Below are 18,303 nucleotides of genomic sequence, written 5' to 3'. Positions count from 1 at the left end.
CCATAATAAAATTATTTATTTATATTTTTAATATAGTCATTGTCAATATGTGTCATCTACTATCGTGTATATATTGTTATAAAAAGAAGACACGTAAAAATACTCTTTTTTCCTCCAAGAATCAAATTTATTAAAAAAAACAACAAATCACAACTTCGAGAAATAATTACTAATAACTACTAATTAAAAAATTCTAATGAATCATTTTTTTTTTTTTTTTACATACATACATAATAATAATTCCCTTCCCTATAATAATAATAATAATACATAAGACTAGTAGTAATAATTAATAAAGAATAATCCCACCTTACCAAACTTGATAATCGAATTTTTTATCGACTTTTTACCATATCACTAGAAATCAGCGTCAAGAGTAAAAATATTATCGGCGGGATTACATCCGACAGATGCTCTGTTACTCATAACTCCAGCTTTTTGATAATCTGATACGCGTTTTTCAAAGAAATTTGTTTTACCTTGTAAACTAATTAAATCCATAAAATCAAAAGGATTCTCTGAATTATACAATTTTGCTCCACCAAGTGCCACTAATAATCTATCAGCTACAAATTCAATATATTTTTTCATTAAATTCGCGTTCATACCAATTAAATTAACTGGTAATGCTTCTGTTAAAAATTCTTGTTCTATTGTAACCGCTTCCGCTATAATAGCTTCTACAGTTTTTGTTGGAGGTCGTGCACGAAGATGAGTGAATAAGAGACATGCAAAATCACAATGCAATCCTTCATCTCGAGAAATTAGTTCGTTGGAAAAAGTTAATCCTGGCATCATTCCTCTTTTCTTTAACCAAAAGATTGACGCGAAAGCTCCAGAAAAGAATATTCCTTCAACAGCGGCAAACGCTACAAGACGTTCAGCAAATGAAGATTCCTTATCGGAAATCCATCGAAGAGCCCAATCCGCTTTTTTTCGAATGCAAGGGACTATAAACAAAAAAAGATTGATTGAATAATTAGTCAGACAAACTATAAATTTTTAAAAATCTCAACAAACAACACTTACTATTCTCAATGGCATCGAATAGGTATTCTCTTTGAGATGGCTCCTTGATATAAGAATCAATCAAGAGGGAGTACATTTCTGAATGGATATTTTCGATCATGATCTGAAATCCATAAAAACATCTTGCTTCTGGAATTTGGACTTCATTACTAAAACGTTCCACTAAATTTTCATTGACAATACCATCCGAGGCGGCAAAGAAGGCCAAAACGTGAGAAATAAAGAATTTTTCTTCATCGTTAAGTTTATACTCCCAATCATTCATATCCTTGGAAAGGTCAACTTCCTCAACAGTCCAAAATGAAGCTTCGGCCTTTTTGTACATTTGCCAGATCTACACAATATTTGATGATTACGGTTACAATTTTGCGCACCTCATCTCAATAGCAAGATAGCAAGATTTTGATTCATAAATAATAAATACGTACCTCATGAAACTGTATAGGGAATAAAACGAATCTTCTAGGATTTGGTTTTAATAAAGGTTCATCTTCGATATCAACAACATGTCTTTGCGAATTAACCATAGCGACTTCTTCTTTCTTTTCGTCCTTTTTATTTTTATTACCCTTATTAGTAACATTTTCTTTAGTAACATTTTCTTTATTAGGGTTATTATCTCTAATAGACACTTTTTTGCTCGCTGAGCCCCTTCTATCTTTAGGAGGATTTTTTTGCAAAGTCTTATCTTCGATAGTTACAATCATATTTTGTGTCTTATGAAATTTGGTAGTCATCGTTTTCGTGATTTTTTTTTCGAAGAAATTTTTTGGAAAAAAATTGAGAACGGATAAAAGAAGAGGTCGTTCATTTATACTTTATCATGATGAACACATGATGTAAGCAGGGTCACGTAACTGATTGGTAGGACTTGTTAAATGTTTTGAATGTTTTGACGTCAGGCCAAATAAGTTAAATTAAAAATTATGCGGTATGACAGAGTTTTAAATCGATATACATATACATGTGAGTTTAAAAAAATGTGTTTTGAGCAAATAAAATAAACGCGACGCGATTTATAACTATTTATGGTTTACGAAAACGTGGCGAAACAAATCGAAAAAAAGAGATCAAAATAATGCGATTCTGAAATACCAAATTTAGGAAATTTAGTTATTTTGAATTTTAAGCTTAAAAATAAGGTTGGCGCGTAAAAAGAGTCAAAATGTATCCTCCTCCTAGTTTCCCAATTTTTTTTCTTAGCAGCTCGATCTGATATTTAATGATGTATGACGCGATTTTGATCTTCAATATATCATATATTAAAAAATATTAAAAATATTAAATACTGTACCACGAGTTAGGTCACTCGTTTTGCACTAATTTATTCTTTATTATTGGTACTCTGAGTATAAAGAACTCATATTTTTTTTTGTTCTTTTACGCCAAATTTACGCGTGCTAATTGCTAAAAAAAATTTTTTTCCCTTAAAATAGATGAGATAATCAAATTTAATTGGTACTTCCTATCGCAAATCATTGTCTGGAAACTTTTCATTTTACGGATCAAGTATCAAGTAATCAATATGATTACCGGCTCAAAAATCTGAATGAATTCATCTTGAAAAATGAAATAAAAAAATTTTTACATTATAGTATTATAAATAAAATCATTTAATTAATTTTTTTTTTTCAATAAAACAATCTTTAAAAGTATGAAATGTATATGATGTGTTTCCAAAACTTACCATTAAAACCATTATTTAATATTATTTGATATTATTTAACAAATATATAGACTTTTCTTAATCATAGGCTAAATAACAAAAATACAAAAATTCCATGGAATATAGTACTGGTTTTTACGCAACAAAAATAAAACCAGTTACACAATATAAAATAAGTATGTACTATACTATGTACTATGTAGGTAATTTGATTATAAAATCAAAATTATTAATTATACTAATTATACTGATAATTTACCGAGAGCAATGAGCTATTATTATTACTGGAATAATTAAAAATTTGATAATAAAATAAATAATCAAACAATATCTGATATATTTATTAGTTAATTATACTATAAGTAAACAAATATAAAAATATCAGTTATATATAAATAATACATTATTTATATTACTAAATAAAAAAATGTAATATAGTATAATAATTAAGTAGAAGATTATTATCAATTTTTTCTTTAAATGAAAAATTACTTGGATGATTTCACTCAGATAATTTAAAAATTTAAAAAATTTTATATAAAAAAATTTTAATTGAATTCTTTTTTAAAAAAATTACATATAAAAATAATTTTACATATAGTTTTAATTGATTGAAATTTTTATTGTAAATGGAAAAATACATTATATTAATTTTAATATTTCTAATAATTATTTCTAAAATTAAAAATAATTGAAACTGAAATATATAAGATTAATTTCAAAAATAAAATTTAATAAATGAAAATTAAAAATAAAAATATGTAAAATTAAAACAAATAAAAATTAATAATAAAATTAAATAAAATTAAATAAACCAGAAATAAAAAGTATTGTTAAATATTACTACTGGTAATTACTATTTTACTAGAATTAAAATAGAATTTTAAGCAAAATTAAAAATATTAAAAAATTTTATTTATTAATATTTGCTAATACTAATATAATAAGAATTATCTGTAGCAAAATTTAGTAATATCATATCTAAAAATAAATATATAAAACTAAAAAAAATAAATTAAAATTAAAGATAAAAATATAAAACAAAATAAAAATAAAATTAAAAATAAAATTAAAAATAAAAGTAAAAATAAAATTATAAAATCAAGTACTAATGTATTTATTATATATACTTTCTAAATGCATCCTTTATTTTGAATTTAACTTATATAATCTCTAATAATTTACTTTCTATAATTGTATGTCCTTTTAAATAAAATTATATATATAGCTCTAAAAGAAATGTATTTATTAAAAGTTAACTGTATAAAGAAAATAAAATAAAAAAGTTTACTAATTTAAGAAAAAATTTAAAAAGGAAATTTAAAATAAATTCTTCAATTAAAAATAAAAAAATTAATTAAAATTCCAAATATCTAATTTTATCTTTGCTTTTATTTTTATTTTCACTTTTATAACTACTACTATTTTCTTTATTAAATGCCTATCTATAGACTCACTATTATTAAATTTATTTTTTTATTAAGAGCCAATCCACTTATAAACGATAGAAAATTACTATATAAATTCAGGGCGAAGTTATTATAAAAATGCCAAAATTGGTTAAATTTTATGAGCTATAAAAACTGCAGATCATCATGCTGTAGTACCAAAATTCATATGATAAATCCTTAAATATCAAAGATAAAAAAAATAAAAAAAAATTGAGAAATTTATTTATTTGTTTAAACTTTACTTTGAGACAACATCAAATTTGACAGGTATGTATATATATGTATGCAAGAATTTCAAGTCATATACTACATTATTTTAATAAATATGAATACTTAAAATTATGTTTTCATGTATTTTATACATTTAAAACTACTTGTTTTATATAATTCTAATGTTTTCTCTTGCTTTTACTCCACATGTTATTATGATCTCTTTCTATTTTTATGAGGAGTAACCCATAAATTAATTTCAAATGGTGGAAGTTTTAGTATATGTATTCTTATTTAATTTTTCAATCTGAATACATTACACAAATTCTTAGCATTAGTTTGCAAATTATTATTAATTTTTTGAAAGTGTTGTAACTAAAATTGCCTGCCAAAACTCTACAAGCTATTGTTGAAATGTCAAAATCTAAAAATATTACATTTCGCTTAATAACTCAGCATCCAATGATCGTAGAAAGATGCACCATAGCTCGCTGGAATCGTCATATAACGATGAGTTGAATAGTGGCTAGATCGTCTTTCTATGATTACTGGATGCCGAGATATTAAGTGAAATGTCAAAAATCAGTATTTTGTATATTGCGATACTGTGCTAACTTAATAACTCGGCATCCAATAGTTGTAAAAAGATGCACCATAGCTTGTTGGAATCATCACATAACGACGAGTCGAATGGTGGTTAGATCATCTTTTTATGATCACTGAATGCCGAGATATTGAGCGAAATGTCAAATGACGCAGTATCGCAAAATACAAAATGCTAATTTTTAACGTTTTGCTCAATATCTCGGCATCCAGTGATCGTAGAAAGACGATCTAACCACCATTCGACTCGTCATTATGTAGCGATTCCAACGAGCTATGGTGCATCTTTCTACGATCATTGGATGCCAAGTTATTAAGTGAAACGCAATATTTTTAGATTTTGACAATTTTGACATGTCAAAACTATTTTGGCATTTCAACAAATCAGAGGGCCAATGTTGAAATATTGAAATAGTTTCAACAATTTCGACATGCCGAAACTCCCTAATTTTGGCAGGTAACTTTAGTTGTAACAATAATATAAAAAAAAATAGCATACAATTACCAGGATCCCGAAAAATACATATAAAAGTCACATGTAAGTTTGCTTAACCATATTAGTAGTAAAATTTCCAAAAGTCATAAAATTTCATTTGCATAGATTTTAAGATTTTTTAAAAGGTTATATATATAGTTTGTGTAATAACAATCATTTTTATATATGTCATATATTTTAATTTGCATAGTCAACAATATTTTTTAATAAAATATATATATATATATAATTCCAGCAGTCTTCTACTAATTAGCAGCATACCGCCTTGGAATTCCAGCGATTTTCTACTAATTAACAGCATAATGCCTTGGAATTCCCTAATAAGCATAGTATAATACATAAATTTTTAAAAATACGTAATTGACAGCTAATTTGATTGATAATAGATAATTTTTTTTCAATTTTTTGACTTTTAATAGACCGTTTTATTGAAAGAAAAAAATAAAATATTTTTTTTTGGTTTGTAACAAACCGGTTTATTCAATAAAAATTTTTTTTTGGCCTTTACTGTTATATTTTTTTAACAACAGGCCATTTTATTAAAAAAAAAATATTTGGTTTAGAAGGTTATTAATATTTCTTTTTATTATTTTTCTTTAAAAGCAACTTCTTAAATCTAAAATTTATTATTTTAGATACCAATATCTTGGAAAAATATGAATTAAAAGAAAAGTATAGTCAATTTTTTTAGGAATATTATCATACTAATATTCCTTTTACTTTTTTCTTAGGAACTTGGAATTCAGACTGGAACTTCAATGCTCACTGTACTAAATTGGTAAAATCATATAGAAATGTTCATTTTTTTTAGTTTTTTTTTATTAAACATAATTTTTTTCTCTCTTATAAGTTAAAATTGTCGACCATCCAGAAATTTTAAGATTGGCACTAGAAATGAACAAAACGGATGTTGCTATCTTATCATCTAGTAAAATTACAGACGTAAGTATTAAATTAATATGATAATATTTATTATGTCTAAATCTTTTAAATAATGTATTTTTAATATTTTAGGATAAAATTCGTCTATAGAACGAAAGTGTCAAGTGTCTTTTTTTACGTGCAAGAAGTCCACGTGGTGAAGTTTTTGATGAGTTGATAACAAAAATTTTCAAAATTAAAATACATTCAAACGAAGCTAAAAGCTACCTCAAAAAAACCTGAAAATTTTTTATAGATTTCAGAAACAAGTTTATCAAATTATTTTAACCTCTGTAGAAGAATTTAAAGAAATACGAAAAAATAGGTATTTATTTAATTGTTTCGTAACTAACCAAATAGTACTGTTTGTATTAATTATTAATTTAATTATAAAGCATCTACTGGAAGTTTATCTCAAAAGGAACTTATAGATTACGTTGATGAAGAATTTGTCCAAAAGATTCTAAGCTGACAGCTTGTAGCTGTTAATATTTCAGAATTAACAAGAAATAAAAGGTTCAATATCTTGGTTAATTTTGTAAGAGAAACCTTTAGGGTTTTATGAAACAGAAAAAATTTGTCTGTCGTTAAAGAATTAGATAATATAACCAAAGAATTAATGATACCTTCTAGGAGCGGAAATAAGATCATCGATTCTTTATTGGTAAGTTATTTTATTTATACTGATACTTCATATCCTTTAATTATAGTTATTAATAATAATATTAAATTATATATAATTATAAATCTTAGCAAACGCTCTAATTTTTTTATAAAATTATGCATTTTATAACAATATTACATTGAATAAATTTAGTAAATTTTTACAAGTAAATGATAATATGAAACATTATGATTATTCTAAACATTATACCATAATGTCAAGTGATAATAATATAAAATAAAATGGAATAAAATGTTTGTCTAAAATATAACATTTTCAAGTTTAAAAAGTAATTGTTATTTTGTTAAAAATGGAATGGTTATTATATTTGACGTTCTTATACAGATCAAAAAAATACATTTGCGTAATATTTGCGTAAAGTAAGAACTTTAAAGTTTAAGCCAATTCTGACTGGTAATTTACAAAATAACAAACACATTTCTTAAAAAAAAGATTCTGAATCAGAATACTTTTCCGGTTTCCATTTTCGATTCTGCAAAAAATTGAAAAGTTCAGGTGATAATTTAAGAAATATACACCTATAAAGAGACCAGGTTGATCAAGTTCGTGTAATACCAAATTTAATAAATTGTCTGATTAAATAATCACGTATATTAAATAATCGCGTATATTATAAAGGCTATAAGGCCTATTAATTTCTAAAAAGTCAATTTAACCATTATTTTATTTAAGACTATTTATTTTGTACATTTTTTTTTTTTAAAAAAAAAACTTTCTTTCTGAAAAGTAGAGTCTACCTTCTATACTATTTGCCGTCGTACATAGTGTGTTATAGAAAAAGGCAGACTTGTTTGATTGATTATATAAGTATAAGCTTATGTTATATAGGCGTAAAACTTATATAATCAGTTTGATAATGCAATGAAAATCCTTTAATCAAAGGTTAAAATAGACATGATGGGATATTCTCATATATCATGAGCTCTGTCTGTTCGAAGTGTCATTTTATATATAATTAAGTAGGCTTAAGTCGTAAGTAACTTTTTTATAACATTGATTATTGGAGAATTAAGTGGCAAAAATAATTTTTAGTTTGTAAGACTTTAACTCCATACCAACTTATGTGTGTTTGGTGTATAATTGATTCCCTAACCCTTAGACCCATTCGTGAGTTAGGTAGGTTGCTTTGCACTTCTTGCAGCCTACCTTGTAATGGGTTTTAGAACCACGTTTGCCCATTTAAAACTTATTAAACAGGTTGTCATTCGTCCAAACACATTGCAATGTTTGTTGATGAAGCTATGGTTGTCTAATAAAAGTTCGCTTTACCTAGTAATTTATGGTGGATTCAATGGATCAAATTACAAACAACAATGATTTAGTCATATGAGAATTCCAGGCCAAAGAATAAGGTGCATTGTCAAAGTTGAGAATATATTTGTATTTTTTTTTAAAGCCGTCATTCTCACGAACTTTTCATTGTATCCCTAAGTTCAATGATTTTGGTAATGATGAAACTGCAGTTGTTTATAGAGGTTTCCCGCTAAACTTCTAAGGTGAATTCATGTTTGGTATTTTCGAATATACTTATCTTTTTTACAAGAGAGTCATAATGAGTCTTCTTAAAGCGTACTTGTGACATCACATCCAACTTGGGCAGTGTCGCTGAATCTAAAGCAAGGTACCTGGTTAATCCTCAACTTTGGGTTAATGAATTATGATTCTTGAGTATTAAAAGCATAATGTTTTGACTTACAATCATTAATTTTTTAGATTCCTATTGTATTTAACTCATGCTTCTAATTTATTGAATTAATTTATTATAGAATTATTGATCTGTTATATAACATTCAGTTTGAACTAATACATACTTTATTTGTATCTAATTAAAATTATTATTGTAATAAATAATAATAACTTTGATCTATTTAAATTAACTTTTAAATTAGGTTACATATTATTAAAATATTATAAAATTGAATTTAACAATATTAATATTTTAAAAGTAATAATATCTTTATGATATCTTTTTGATACTAAATTAATATTGAAACGATATTATATCAATATATAAAATTTATACTACATTTTTAAAAATTTATTATTTTAACAATATCAAAATGATGTTGATTCGTTATTTTGTCAATATCGATAAGATATCGATTAAATAATTATAAAGTGATATCTTTACGATATTGTTTTGATACTGAATTAATATTAAAATAATATTATATCAATATTGCATTTATTAAAAATTTATTATTATTTTAACAATATCAAAATGGCGTCAATTCATTATTTTGTTAATGTCGATATGATGTCGATTAGATAATTATAAAGTAATATCTTTACGATGTCATATTGATATTGAATTAATATTGAAATGATATCTTATTAATATTGTATTTATTTCCTATTTTTCAAAAAAATTATTGTTGTTATAACAATATCGAGATGATATCAATCTGATATCTCTTCAAGCAAATATCTTTACGATATCATTTTGATATATTGAATTAATATCGAAATGATATCATTACGATATCATAATGATATCATTTGCAAATTGATATTATTACGATATATATTTAACATCATTACTATATCAATTCGGTATTGTTTAAAAATTTAAGGTTTCTGTAAAGTATATACCTATATCAAGTCAGGTTGATATCAAAGGTTGGAATAAGTAAAGTATTTTTTGATTTTTTAATTAGTGATATTAAAGTATTTATAATAATGCATGATGGCATTAAATTGAACCTTCATATAGTCATTGTTAACCATCTTATTCACATTGTCTAATTAAATTAAGTAAGAATGACAATGGAATGCCAGTATAGATAAATATTACTTCAAACTATTTGTTCTTTGTATTTCTAAGTTATTGTTTTCTTTTCAACTTATTTATCTGAAGATCAAGTTTTTTGATAATATACTTCCAATTGCATTTGTTCTAAAATTTGAAGCATATTTTCATAATCTCAGAATAAATATGCATGCAAAGTATAATAAATATAAATTTATATATTTAAGTTATGTCAATCTATATATATAATTAAAAAAATTTGTAATGTTTAGATTACCTGTATAAATAAATTCTAAATTGTGCAACCTTGCCCAGTTTATTACATAACGTTAAAAAAGTGAATTTTATATGATGAACTGACGATTATATAATTCTAGCCAGCATTACAATTCTGGTGCGAAGCAACAGGGTTACAACTAGTTTATTTTAAAAAAAAATTGTTAAACTGACTAAGCAAAGAGTGAGAAATGAGTTTTTTATAAAATAAATAGATTTTAAGCGACTATGTTTTATCTAATTATTTTAGTTTTGAGACATAAAAATTTTTTATGATAATCATCAACTAGTTTTCTGTGCTATAGCATAATTTTTTGAGTACGATTTATTTTGAAAATAAATTCATTAATCCCAGATAGACAAATTCACTATTCACCAATATATCTAATTTGTGAGTATAGAGGTTTCACATTGTAGCATTTGGCAAATTTGTTTTGATTTTACAGCTTATTATTATTGTGCCTCAGGTTGATTCTTACTTCAGATTAAAACTTACACTGTGTGAGATCAACACCAGATCATGTGCATTACATATATGGTAATTTTACTATGTAGATTATCATGTGTATATACATAATTCGTCACATCCTATTGGTAGTTTTAATCTGAGGCAAGAATCAATCTGAGGCACAACATTATTACATTCATGAAAAATGAAAATTTATTTTAAGCATTTTTCATAGTAAAAATATATATTAAAAATTATGAAATGGTAAAATTATACTTGGTAGTTATTTTTTATTAGATGTAATTTAAAATATAGTGCTCCATTGCGCGTAATGATGGCTGGTTCATCGCAGTCAGAATTATTTTATCTGATGGATTAATGATATCATAAGCAAAATTTGAGTTTTGTCTACAATACAAAAAATTATAATCTACAAGCGAATTAACTTGATTAGATTCAATAACATTGATTAAATCATCTTCTAAAATGTATCCCTGATTCTCCGCCTTCACTAATACTTCCATGGTTTTGATAAAATCATTATTTGTCCAAAGTGGTTTATTGGACTTATCCGCATATTTCACATTTCTAGGATAAAGACCATGTATCAACTTCAAACATTCTGATTCAAAAACTGAAAATTTACTATCTATAAAACAATTCATTATGCATTAAATTTTTTAAAATTAATAAAAATACATATCCTTTAAAAAAAAAAAAAATCTGATATGTGCATGTAAGCTTTCCATCAGAATTTTTGTATTCTTTAACATACTTATCAATAATTAGCATGCGTGTACCTGTTATTTTGCGAACATGGTCAAATTTGCCTTCAAGTTCTTTGCATCCTTTTTTAAATAACAGATACTGTTATGTAAGTCTTCTACATATAAATAGATGAGTTTAGTAAAGACATACCATATCGAGGAAGAACATGCTTTTCAAAATATTCTTCAGCTTCTTTCTTACTTAAATCTCCAACAATATATGAAGATGCATGTAGGACATTCAAATCTATGCAATAAATGTGGATTAGAGAATCATAAGTCTTTACATTGCTATCAATTATGATTATAATAAAAATGGACTTACAATCTACGATCCAATTAAAAAAGAATGAATCAGAAGAGGTAAGCACAACATGGAAGTGACTTGTTTGTTTTGTATTTAATACGAGCCAATCAAGAAATGTTTTTAGAAGGATTGTTCCTTCCACCGAATTGTAACTAAGTCGGTTAAGCAAGTTTGCTTCATCAATAACCAAAATGGGTGGAGGAATATTGTAACTTTTCCATAAATTCTGATTCGGAAGAGCACAAGCAATTTTATTAAATAAATCAATGACACTATTAGAAGTAATTTCTCTTTCTTCCTTATCAAATAGCTTAAGGTCTAACTTGAAAAAATAGGGCATTGTAGCAGGACCCTGAATAATACTAATATAACTCACAAATGATCGGCATGCATTTACTATTAACTCTACGCAACTTTTTTTTCATAGTAACGCTACGCAAATCCAAATCTTAGTTCAAAAAAATTTTTGTTACTAATATAATTCGTTTCACATTTTTTCTATTAAGATATTAATAAAATCATGTGAAACTCTCCATTTTTTTGTAAAATAGTGCGTTTCGCACTTTTTTCTATTAAAATATTAATAAAATGGTGCGAAACTCTCCATTTATTTGTTTAAATGGTGCGTTTCGCACTTTTTTCTATTAAAATATTAATAAAATGGTGCGAAACTCTCCATTTTTTTTGTTAAATGGTGCGTTTCGCACTTTTTTATACTAAAATATTAATAAAATGGTGCGAAACTCTCCATTTTTTTGTTAAAATGGTGCATTTCGCACTTTTCCTATTAAAATATTAATAAAATGGTGCGAAACTCGCCATTTTTTTATTAAAATGTTGCATTTCGCACTTTTTTATACTAAAATATTAATAAAATGGTGCGAAACTCACCATTTTTTGTTAAAATGGTGCATTTCGCACTTTTTTATACTAAAATATTAATAAAATGGTGCGAAACTCACCATTTTTTGTTAAAATGGTGCGTTTCGCACTTTTTTATATCAAAATATTAATTAAATGGTGCGTTTCGCACTTTTTTATATCAAAATATTAATTAAATGGTGCGAAACTCACCAATTATTTATTAAAATGGTGCGTTTCGCACTTTTTTCTATTAAAATGTTAATAAAATGGTGCGAAATCCACCATTTTTTTGTTAAACTAGCGCATTTCGCACTTTTTTTCTATTAAAAAAATATTAAAATAATGCGAAATGCATTACTTTTTGTTACTATATATAATTAATTACCATATCCGTAATATTGCAAATTTCAGAAATATATTACGGACCCATCCTTAATGGTGTTGCGCAACATATAATGCAATATATTTATAAACTCTACGCAAACGTGATATGTGAGTTATTCCAAAATTGACCGATCTACGAAAACTCAATTTATGGGTTTAAAAAGTAATTTCATATAAACTCTACGCAAACCCGTTTGTGAGTTATATCAGTATTATTCGGGGTCCTATTGTAGCATTGATTTCTTTCAGTAGTTTTCTTTGACTTTTGAAGAATGTTTTGAATTGCATGGAAATAGAATTATATACATCTGTCGGAGAATCAAACTGTCCTAAACGGCCATCCAGAAAAAGAGGTTTAAAATTTCCTTTAGTCGTTACCTCATGAATCAGGGTAGTTTTTCCAGAACTAGGAGGACCTAGAACGACATGAATCTCTGGATCACCATTAAATGCTTTTTCAAACTCTGCAAGTTCTCGTTTTCGATTGAAAAAGGTCTTTTCATTAATAACTTGTGTTATATAATGAGCAACATGACTAGATTTAAATGTATTTGAGATACAACTACCGCTGGTAGGCAAGCGTTTAGTTAAACTGAAAATGAACATTGAAGTATAAATTTTGTGGAAAAATGTTAAAACAAGTCATATCAGAACAGATAAAAGTCTTAAAAGTTCTAATGATCAGCACAAAATTTTAATTAATGATATTATTTCTGATTAATAAATTCATGTATAGTGCTCTGAATGAGTCAAATTGAGCCAAGTTATATGTAAATTTGACTCAATTCGTGTTAAATCGAATCAAGTCAAGTCAAGTTAAAATTATTAAAAATATAAACTTGACTCAATTTGACTCAATTTAATATGAGTTGAGTTGAATTAAGTTGAATCAAGTTAAATCATGTGATTTACTTTCGGCTATACTAATCATTTCCTTTTTTAGCAATAGTATTTCACAAAATTCCATTTTTGTAAATTTCAAAAATTTTTCTTCTCAAAATTTTGTGTAATATAATTTTCAAAAAAGGAAATTCCATAATTTTGACCAGAATTATAAATTAATTTGACTTGATTCGATTTGACTCGATTTTATTAATTATTATTAACTTGACTTTCAATTCAATCTGATTCAACTCAACTCAACTTTACCAATTTAACTTGACTCGTTTCGAAGCACTATTTATGTAAAAATTTTTTTTTAGCATTGGCAAATTTTTTTTAGTTAGTTTGTTTTTAATTATATAGATACTATGTTATTACATCACTATTGCTTCTTTCATAGAATATTCAATTTCTTTTCAATAAAATATATTGAATAAAAAAGCCAATAATGCTTTATTATAATTTTTTCTATTCCATCTTAATGCAAATGTCCAGATTTTAAAAATTGTTTTAATGTACTTATCAAAACACCAGAACGATAACATAGCGTAGATATCAAAAGGATTTATTCATGTATAATACAAAATTACAAAAAATATTTTTTGCTAAAAAAAAAAAATTTTAATTTATAGACTCATATTTATACTTTTTCATTTTTTTTCATTAAACTAATTTAAAAATTTCAATAAAATATTTTTTGCTCCTTAAACCAATTTTTAGAAATTTTAATAGATTTTTCTTTTGCTCTTGTTTTTCTAGGTTGATAAAATGAGTTCTTCAAATTCAAAACATACTAATAAAAGCAGAAATTTAAGTAATAATTCTAATAAAAGAGTTTGTTAGTAAGAAGATAGATTGCAGGATCTTATAACAAATGTTGAAGGTGGAGATGCGATCCGAAATCTGAAAATTCAGATTATCCGCCAATCTATCTGATCTGAACGGATAATGAATGCATCCAAATGGATTAAGGATATCTGTTTTAATCCGAAACAGCATCTAATGATCATATTGCAGATGCATACATTTCTCATTCGAATCGTCAGAATTGCAGACGATTCTTCGAATGAGCCTATCGCGCATCTCTATACGATCATCGAGTATCGGTATACCCAAAAATTTGAAGTTAATCTGGATTATTCGGATTTAATCCTATGATAACAGTCACTGGACATTTCCGGAAACAGGGGTGTCAAATGGATTTACTAATTAAATATGCAGATTGTCAATCACTTTTTTTACTATGATTTATTAGTAAATATTCAAAATTCTGGTTTTTTCGTCACATGTGAACTTTAATTTTTATCCAATAAATATGCGTAAAAAAATTTTTTTCTTACTCTCTAAGTTCTAACTGACACGTTGATATAATTTTCCAAGGGTTGTTTATTAATAACAAGTTAGAAGAATCTCTACTTGAAGTTGGCTATTTTTTCGTTAAAATACTACAAAGTTACAAATATATAGAATATTTTTCAAACTATAAAAGCCAATTTAGCCTTCAAAATTATACTACTTCTATTTAAGATCTCATTTTTAAACGAAACTAATATTATTTTAATTGATGGCCGTCATATAGTTCATTCTCTCCATAGTGAATTTTTATATAGTAAATAAAAAAAAAGTTCAGGTACAGATTTTTTTTATATATAATAAATTGACCCTCAGTATAGTGAATTTCTCACTATAATGAATTTTAATCTCCAGCCCATAGGATTCACTATAGTGAGAGTGAACTGTATAAATCTGATGTGAAAAATGGATAATAGAAAAAAGTGAATATTATTCTGAAACATGTAATTAGAAATTTATTTAAATTATTGATATTTTTTTGATAAAATTATATAAAAAAGTTGAATGTGAAGTTTAGAAGTGTCTGTAAACTAAACATTTTTTGGTTTTGACGCTTACTGTATAATGAGAAATTTACCTTCTCAGCTATTTATCAACAACGCATATATAAACTTCCAACCAAATTTTACAACAATAAAACTATACTAATAGTTAGTTCGTCACGTAAAAATCTTTTTGAAAGAACTAATATTGGCGGAAGAATCTCAGTTTAAAGGTCAAAAAGTCATAGAAAAACCTTATATAGTGAAATATTTAAGGAAGTGAGGTATTTTGATAAAATTAGTGTCATTTGAAAGTTCATATATGATACTTTTAATGTATTGTAAAAAAAGTTATATTTTGTTAAATCTTTGTTCTGTTCGAACTAAATGAAAATAGGCTAATTTATGTAGTACAAAATTTTTAATTAGTGATTGGCGCTGCGCTGGAAATGTCCAGTGACTGATAATCCAGATTGATCCAGGCAGATCACGGATTGTAAAATTTCATCCGGATCACATCTTTAGTTGAAGGTAATTAAAAATTTGAATAATTTTATAATATATATTTCTAATTATATGTTATTATATTATAGCATCACATATCATTATTGATCATATGACAGTCCAGTGCATATTATCAAAATTAAAATAAACAAAACAGATCTGAAATTATCTGATATAAAAGAACAAGTTCAAAAAATAGAAGGTTACTTAAAAAGTAAACCCAATGATAAAAATGTTATAGCAGCAAATAATTATTTTTATTGTGTTAATCATTTAATTATTTAATGCTTAATTTTAATTTCATACTTATATTTGTTGGGAAGCTGTAAAAAATATAGTAGAGAATTTGATGAAAATTGCTATATATCCTATTCAAACTCAATTCCTTTAGCAAACTGAAATGTATTTATCAGAAAACAAGCCCGATTTTTATAAACATGTATCAAGAAAGCATTGGACTTTATATTGCAAAAAAAAATATACTTTATGGTATAAGTATTTGGAAATTCTAATGACAAATATAAAGTAGGCATCGAAAAACAAATTAACTTTAACAAATATATTTTAATTTTTAGTTGTTGAATAAACTCCACTTCTTTAGAGGTACCTTTACTATACATATTAAAAAAGCAGTGTTTGCTATATTTAATAGCGATCAGCTACTATCTATAAACACAAATAACTCACCTGCAGATATTGCAAAATAGAAAGTCTTAAGTAAAGTATGCAAATATTATAAAAAACTTCTAATTTTGCATAATAGTTATATGAAATAAATATTTGAAAAAGTATTCAGTTTAAATAGAGATAAAAGATATAAAATCCAAGTGGCTTTACGTTAACATTAGTTGAACATATATTAGACCACAAAAGAAAGAATATAAAAATAAAAGAAGATCTTATGCAAATAAAAATTAAAAAATATATAGTATATATTTTTGCAAATATATAAGTTATATGTTATATATATACTACTATGTTTAATAAAATTTTTCCTATAGTGGATAATAGTTGGTATAATATTTCAAATGAAGAGTATAGCAATAATAATGAAGATAGTATATCAGATATTAAAATGAACAAAGGGCAGAATGTAGATAATGACGCATTTATGCGTAATATAGAAGATGATATGTATAATACAGAAGATGATAAATATACAAAGGATATAGATGATATACAAAATATGAATGATAATGAATATGTAGAAATTAATGAGCTTAAAAAAGGAACAGATTAGGATTTACAGCAGCAATGATACATTTAAATTTCAGATAATAAATTATTGGCATTTATTATTAATGATAATATTTATTTAACATCTTTTTATTTTTAATTTTTTTTTATCATTAAAATTTACTAGTTTATATTTGAATTAGTGATCAAACATCATTTTAAGGTTTCTCTAAGAATTTATTAACTATCAAAAAATAAATGTAAAAAAATGTTATTCTTACTGAAATAATGATTACAAATAATAAAATTTTTTGATAGTTATAAATTTGTTCATTGAAGATTTTACTATTTTATTATATTGTTATTGCAGTAAAGTAAAAACTAAAAATATTCAGTGATGTAATACAGATGTATTAGCTGTGTCACAAATTTTGATAAATTATTAATTAAAAATATCAGAAAAGTTTTTTGGGATGCAGAACTGCAGAGTTTTACAACTTCACAAATAATTGAATATTTTTATTTATAAAATCAACAAAATTTTGCAATTTTACAGAATTTTATTTAACTGAAAATTTAAAATAAACCAGTTTTGCGAAGTTCTGTGAAATAGCAGATTTTTGCTTATTATCTTTTTATTTATGAAATTCTGTAAAATTTTTTAACTGAACTCAAAATTGCAAGTTTATAATTGCATTTAAACTTTAAGTAACTAACTAATTAAACTTTTCAATTTCAATTAATTAAGCTTTCTAATTATTTCTGTTGACAATTAAACTTTGATTTATTTTCGCTAAAATTTTTTAATAGCTTTTTTTTAATACTTTTGTTAAAGTTTTTCAATAAATTTACAAATTTTAATTTTTAAACTTTCTGATTTTACTTTCATTAAAGTTTTTCAGTAATTTTTAAAATATATATTTATTTGGGTAAATTTAATGCTCACCGGAGGTGAAAATCACCGGATCACGTGATTTACGAAATTATATGATTTGCCGACAAATTCGTTAAAATGAAATTATTTATTATTATTTTTTTTTATGTATAATA

General features: G+C 25.0%; 4 protein-coding genes across 6 annotated transcripts; 1 reads left to right on the top strand and 3 right to left on the bottom strand.

Moving 5' to 3' along the window:
* On the bottom strand, positions 1-1,817 carry OCT59_016544. Of its 3 annotated transcripts, none has more exons than XM_066145769.1 (4): positions 1,458-1,817; positions 1,030-1,363; positions 480-950; positions 1-357 (listed from the first exon to the last, which is right to left on the bottom strand). In XM_066145769.1, the coding sequence occupies exons 1-4, from the start codon at positions 1,764-1,766 to the stop codon at positions 347-349; spliced, it is 1,125 nt and encodes a 374-aa protein (XP_066003519.1). In that variant the 5' UTR covers positions 1,767-1,817; the 3' UTR covers positions 1-346. The 3 variants fall into 3 exon arrangements, with proteins under 3 accessions (XP_066003519.1, XP_066003520.1, XP_025188141.2); XM_066145770.1 differs by having other exon boundaries at positions 1-487; positions 609-950; XM_025308984.2 differs by having other exon boundaries at positions 1-950.
* Positions 1,818-10,827: 9,010 nt separating this feature from the next.
* Positions 10,828-11,948, bottom strand: OCT59_016543 (uncharacterized protein; the record flags this gene model as incomplete). Its single annotated transcript, XM_066145768.1, has 4 exons — positions 10,828-11,183; positions 11,335-11,382; positions 11,453-11,548; positions 11,627-11,948. The coding sequence occupies 4 exons, from the start codon at positions 11,946-11,948 to the stop codon at positions 10,828-10,830; spliced, it is 822 nt and encodes a 273-aa protein (XP_066003518.1).
* Positions 11,949-13,057: 1,109 nt separating this feature from the next.
* OCT59_016542 (uncharacterized protein) lies at positions 13,058-13,462 on the bottom strand (the record flags this gene model as incomplete). Its single annotated transcript, XM_066145767.1, has 1 exon — positions 13,058-13,462. The coding sequence occupies one exon, from the start codon at positions 13,460-13,462 to the stop codon at positions 13,058-13,060; it is 405 nt and encodes a 134-aa protein (XP_066003517.1).
* A 3,591-nt stretch (positions 13,463-17,053) lies between these two features.
* On the top strand, positions 17,054-17,317 carry OCT59_016541 (uncharacterized protein; the record flags this gene model as incomplete). The annotated part of the gene is made up of 1 exon (XM_066145766.1): positions 17,054-17,317. The coding sequence occupies one exon, from the start codon at positions 17,054-17,056 to the stop codon at positions 17,315-17,317; it is 264 nt and encodes an 87-aa protein (XP_066003516.1).
* Between the last annotated feature and the right edge of the window lie 986 nt (positions 17,318-18,303).

This window comes from Rhizophagus irregularis, chromosome 25, assembly GCF_026210795.1.
Source record: "Rhizophagus irregularis chromosome 25, complete sequence".
In the NCBI taxonomy this organism is placed as follows: Eukaryota; Fungi; Glomeromycota; class Glomeromycetes; order Glomerales; family Glomeraceae; genus Rhizophagus; species Rhizophagus irregularis.
This window is presented reverse-complemented; position numbering and strand designations above follow the sequence as displayed.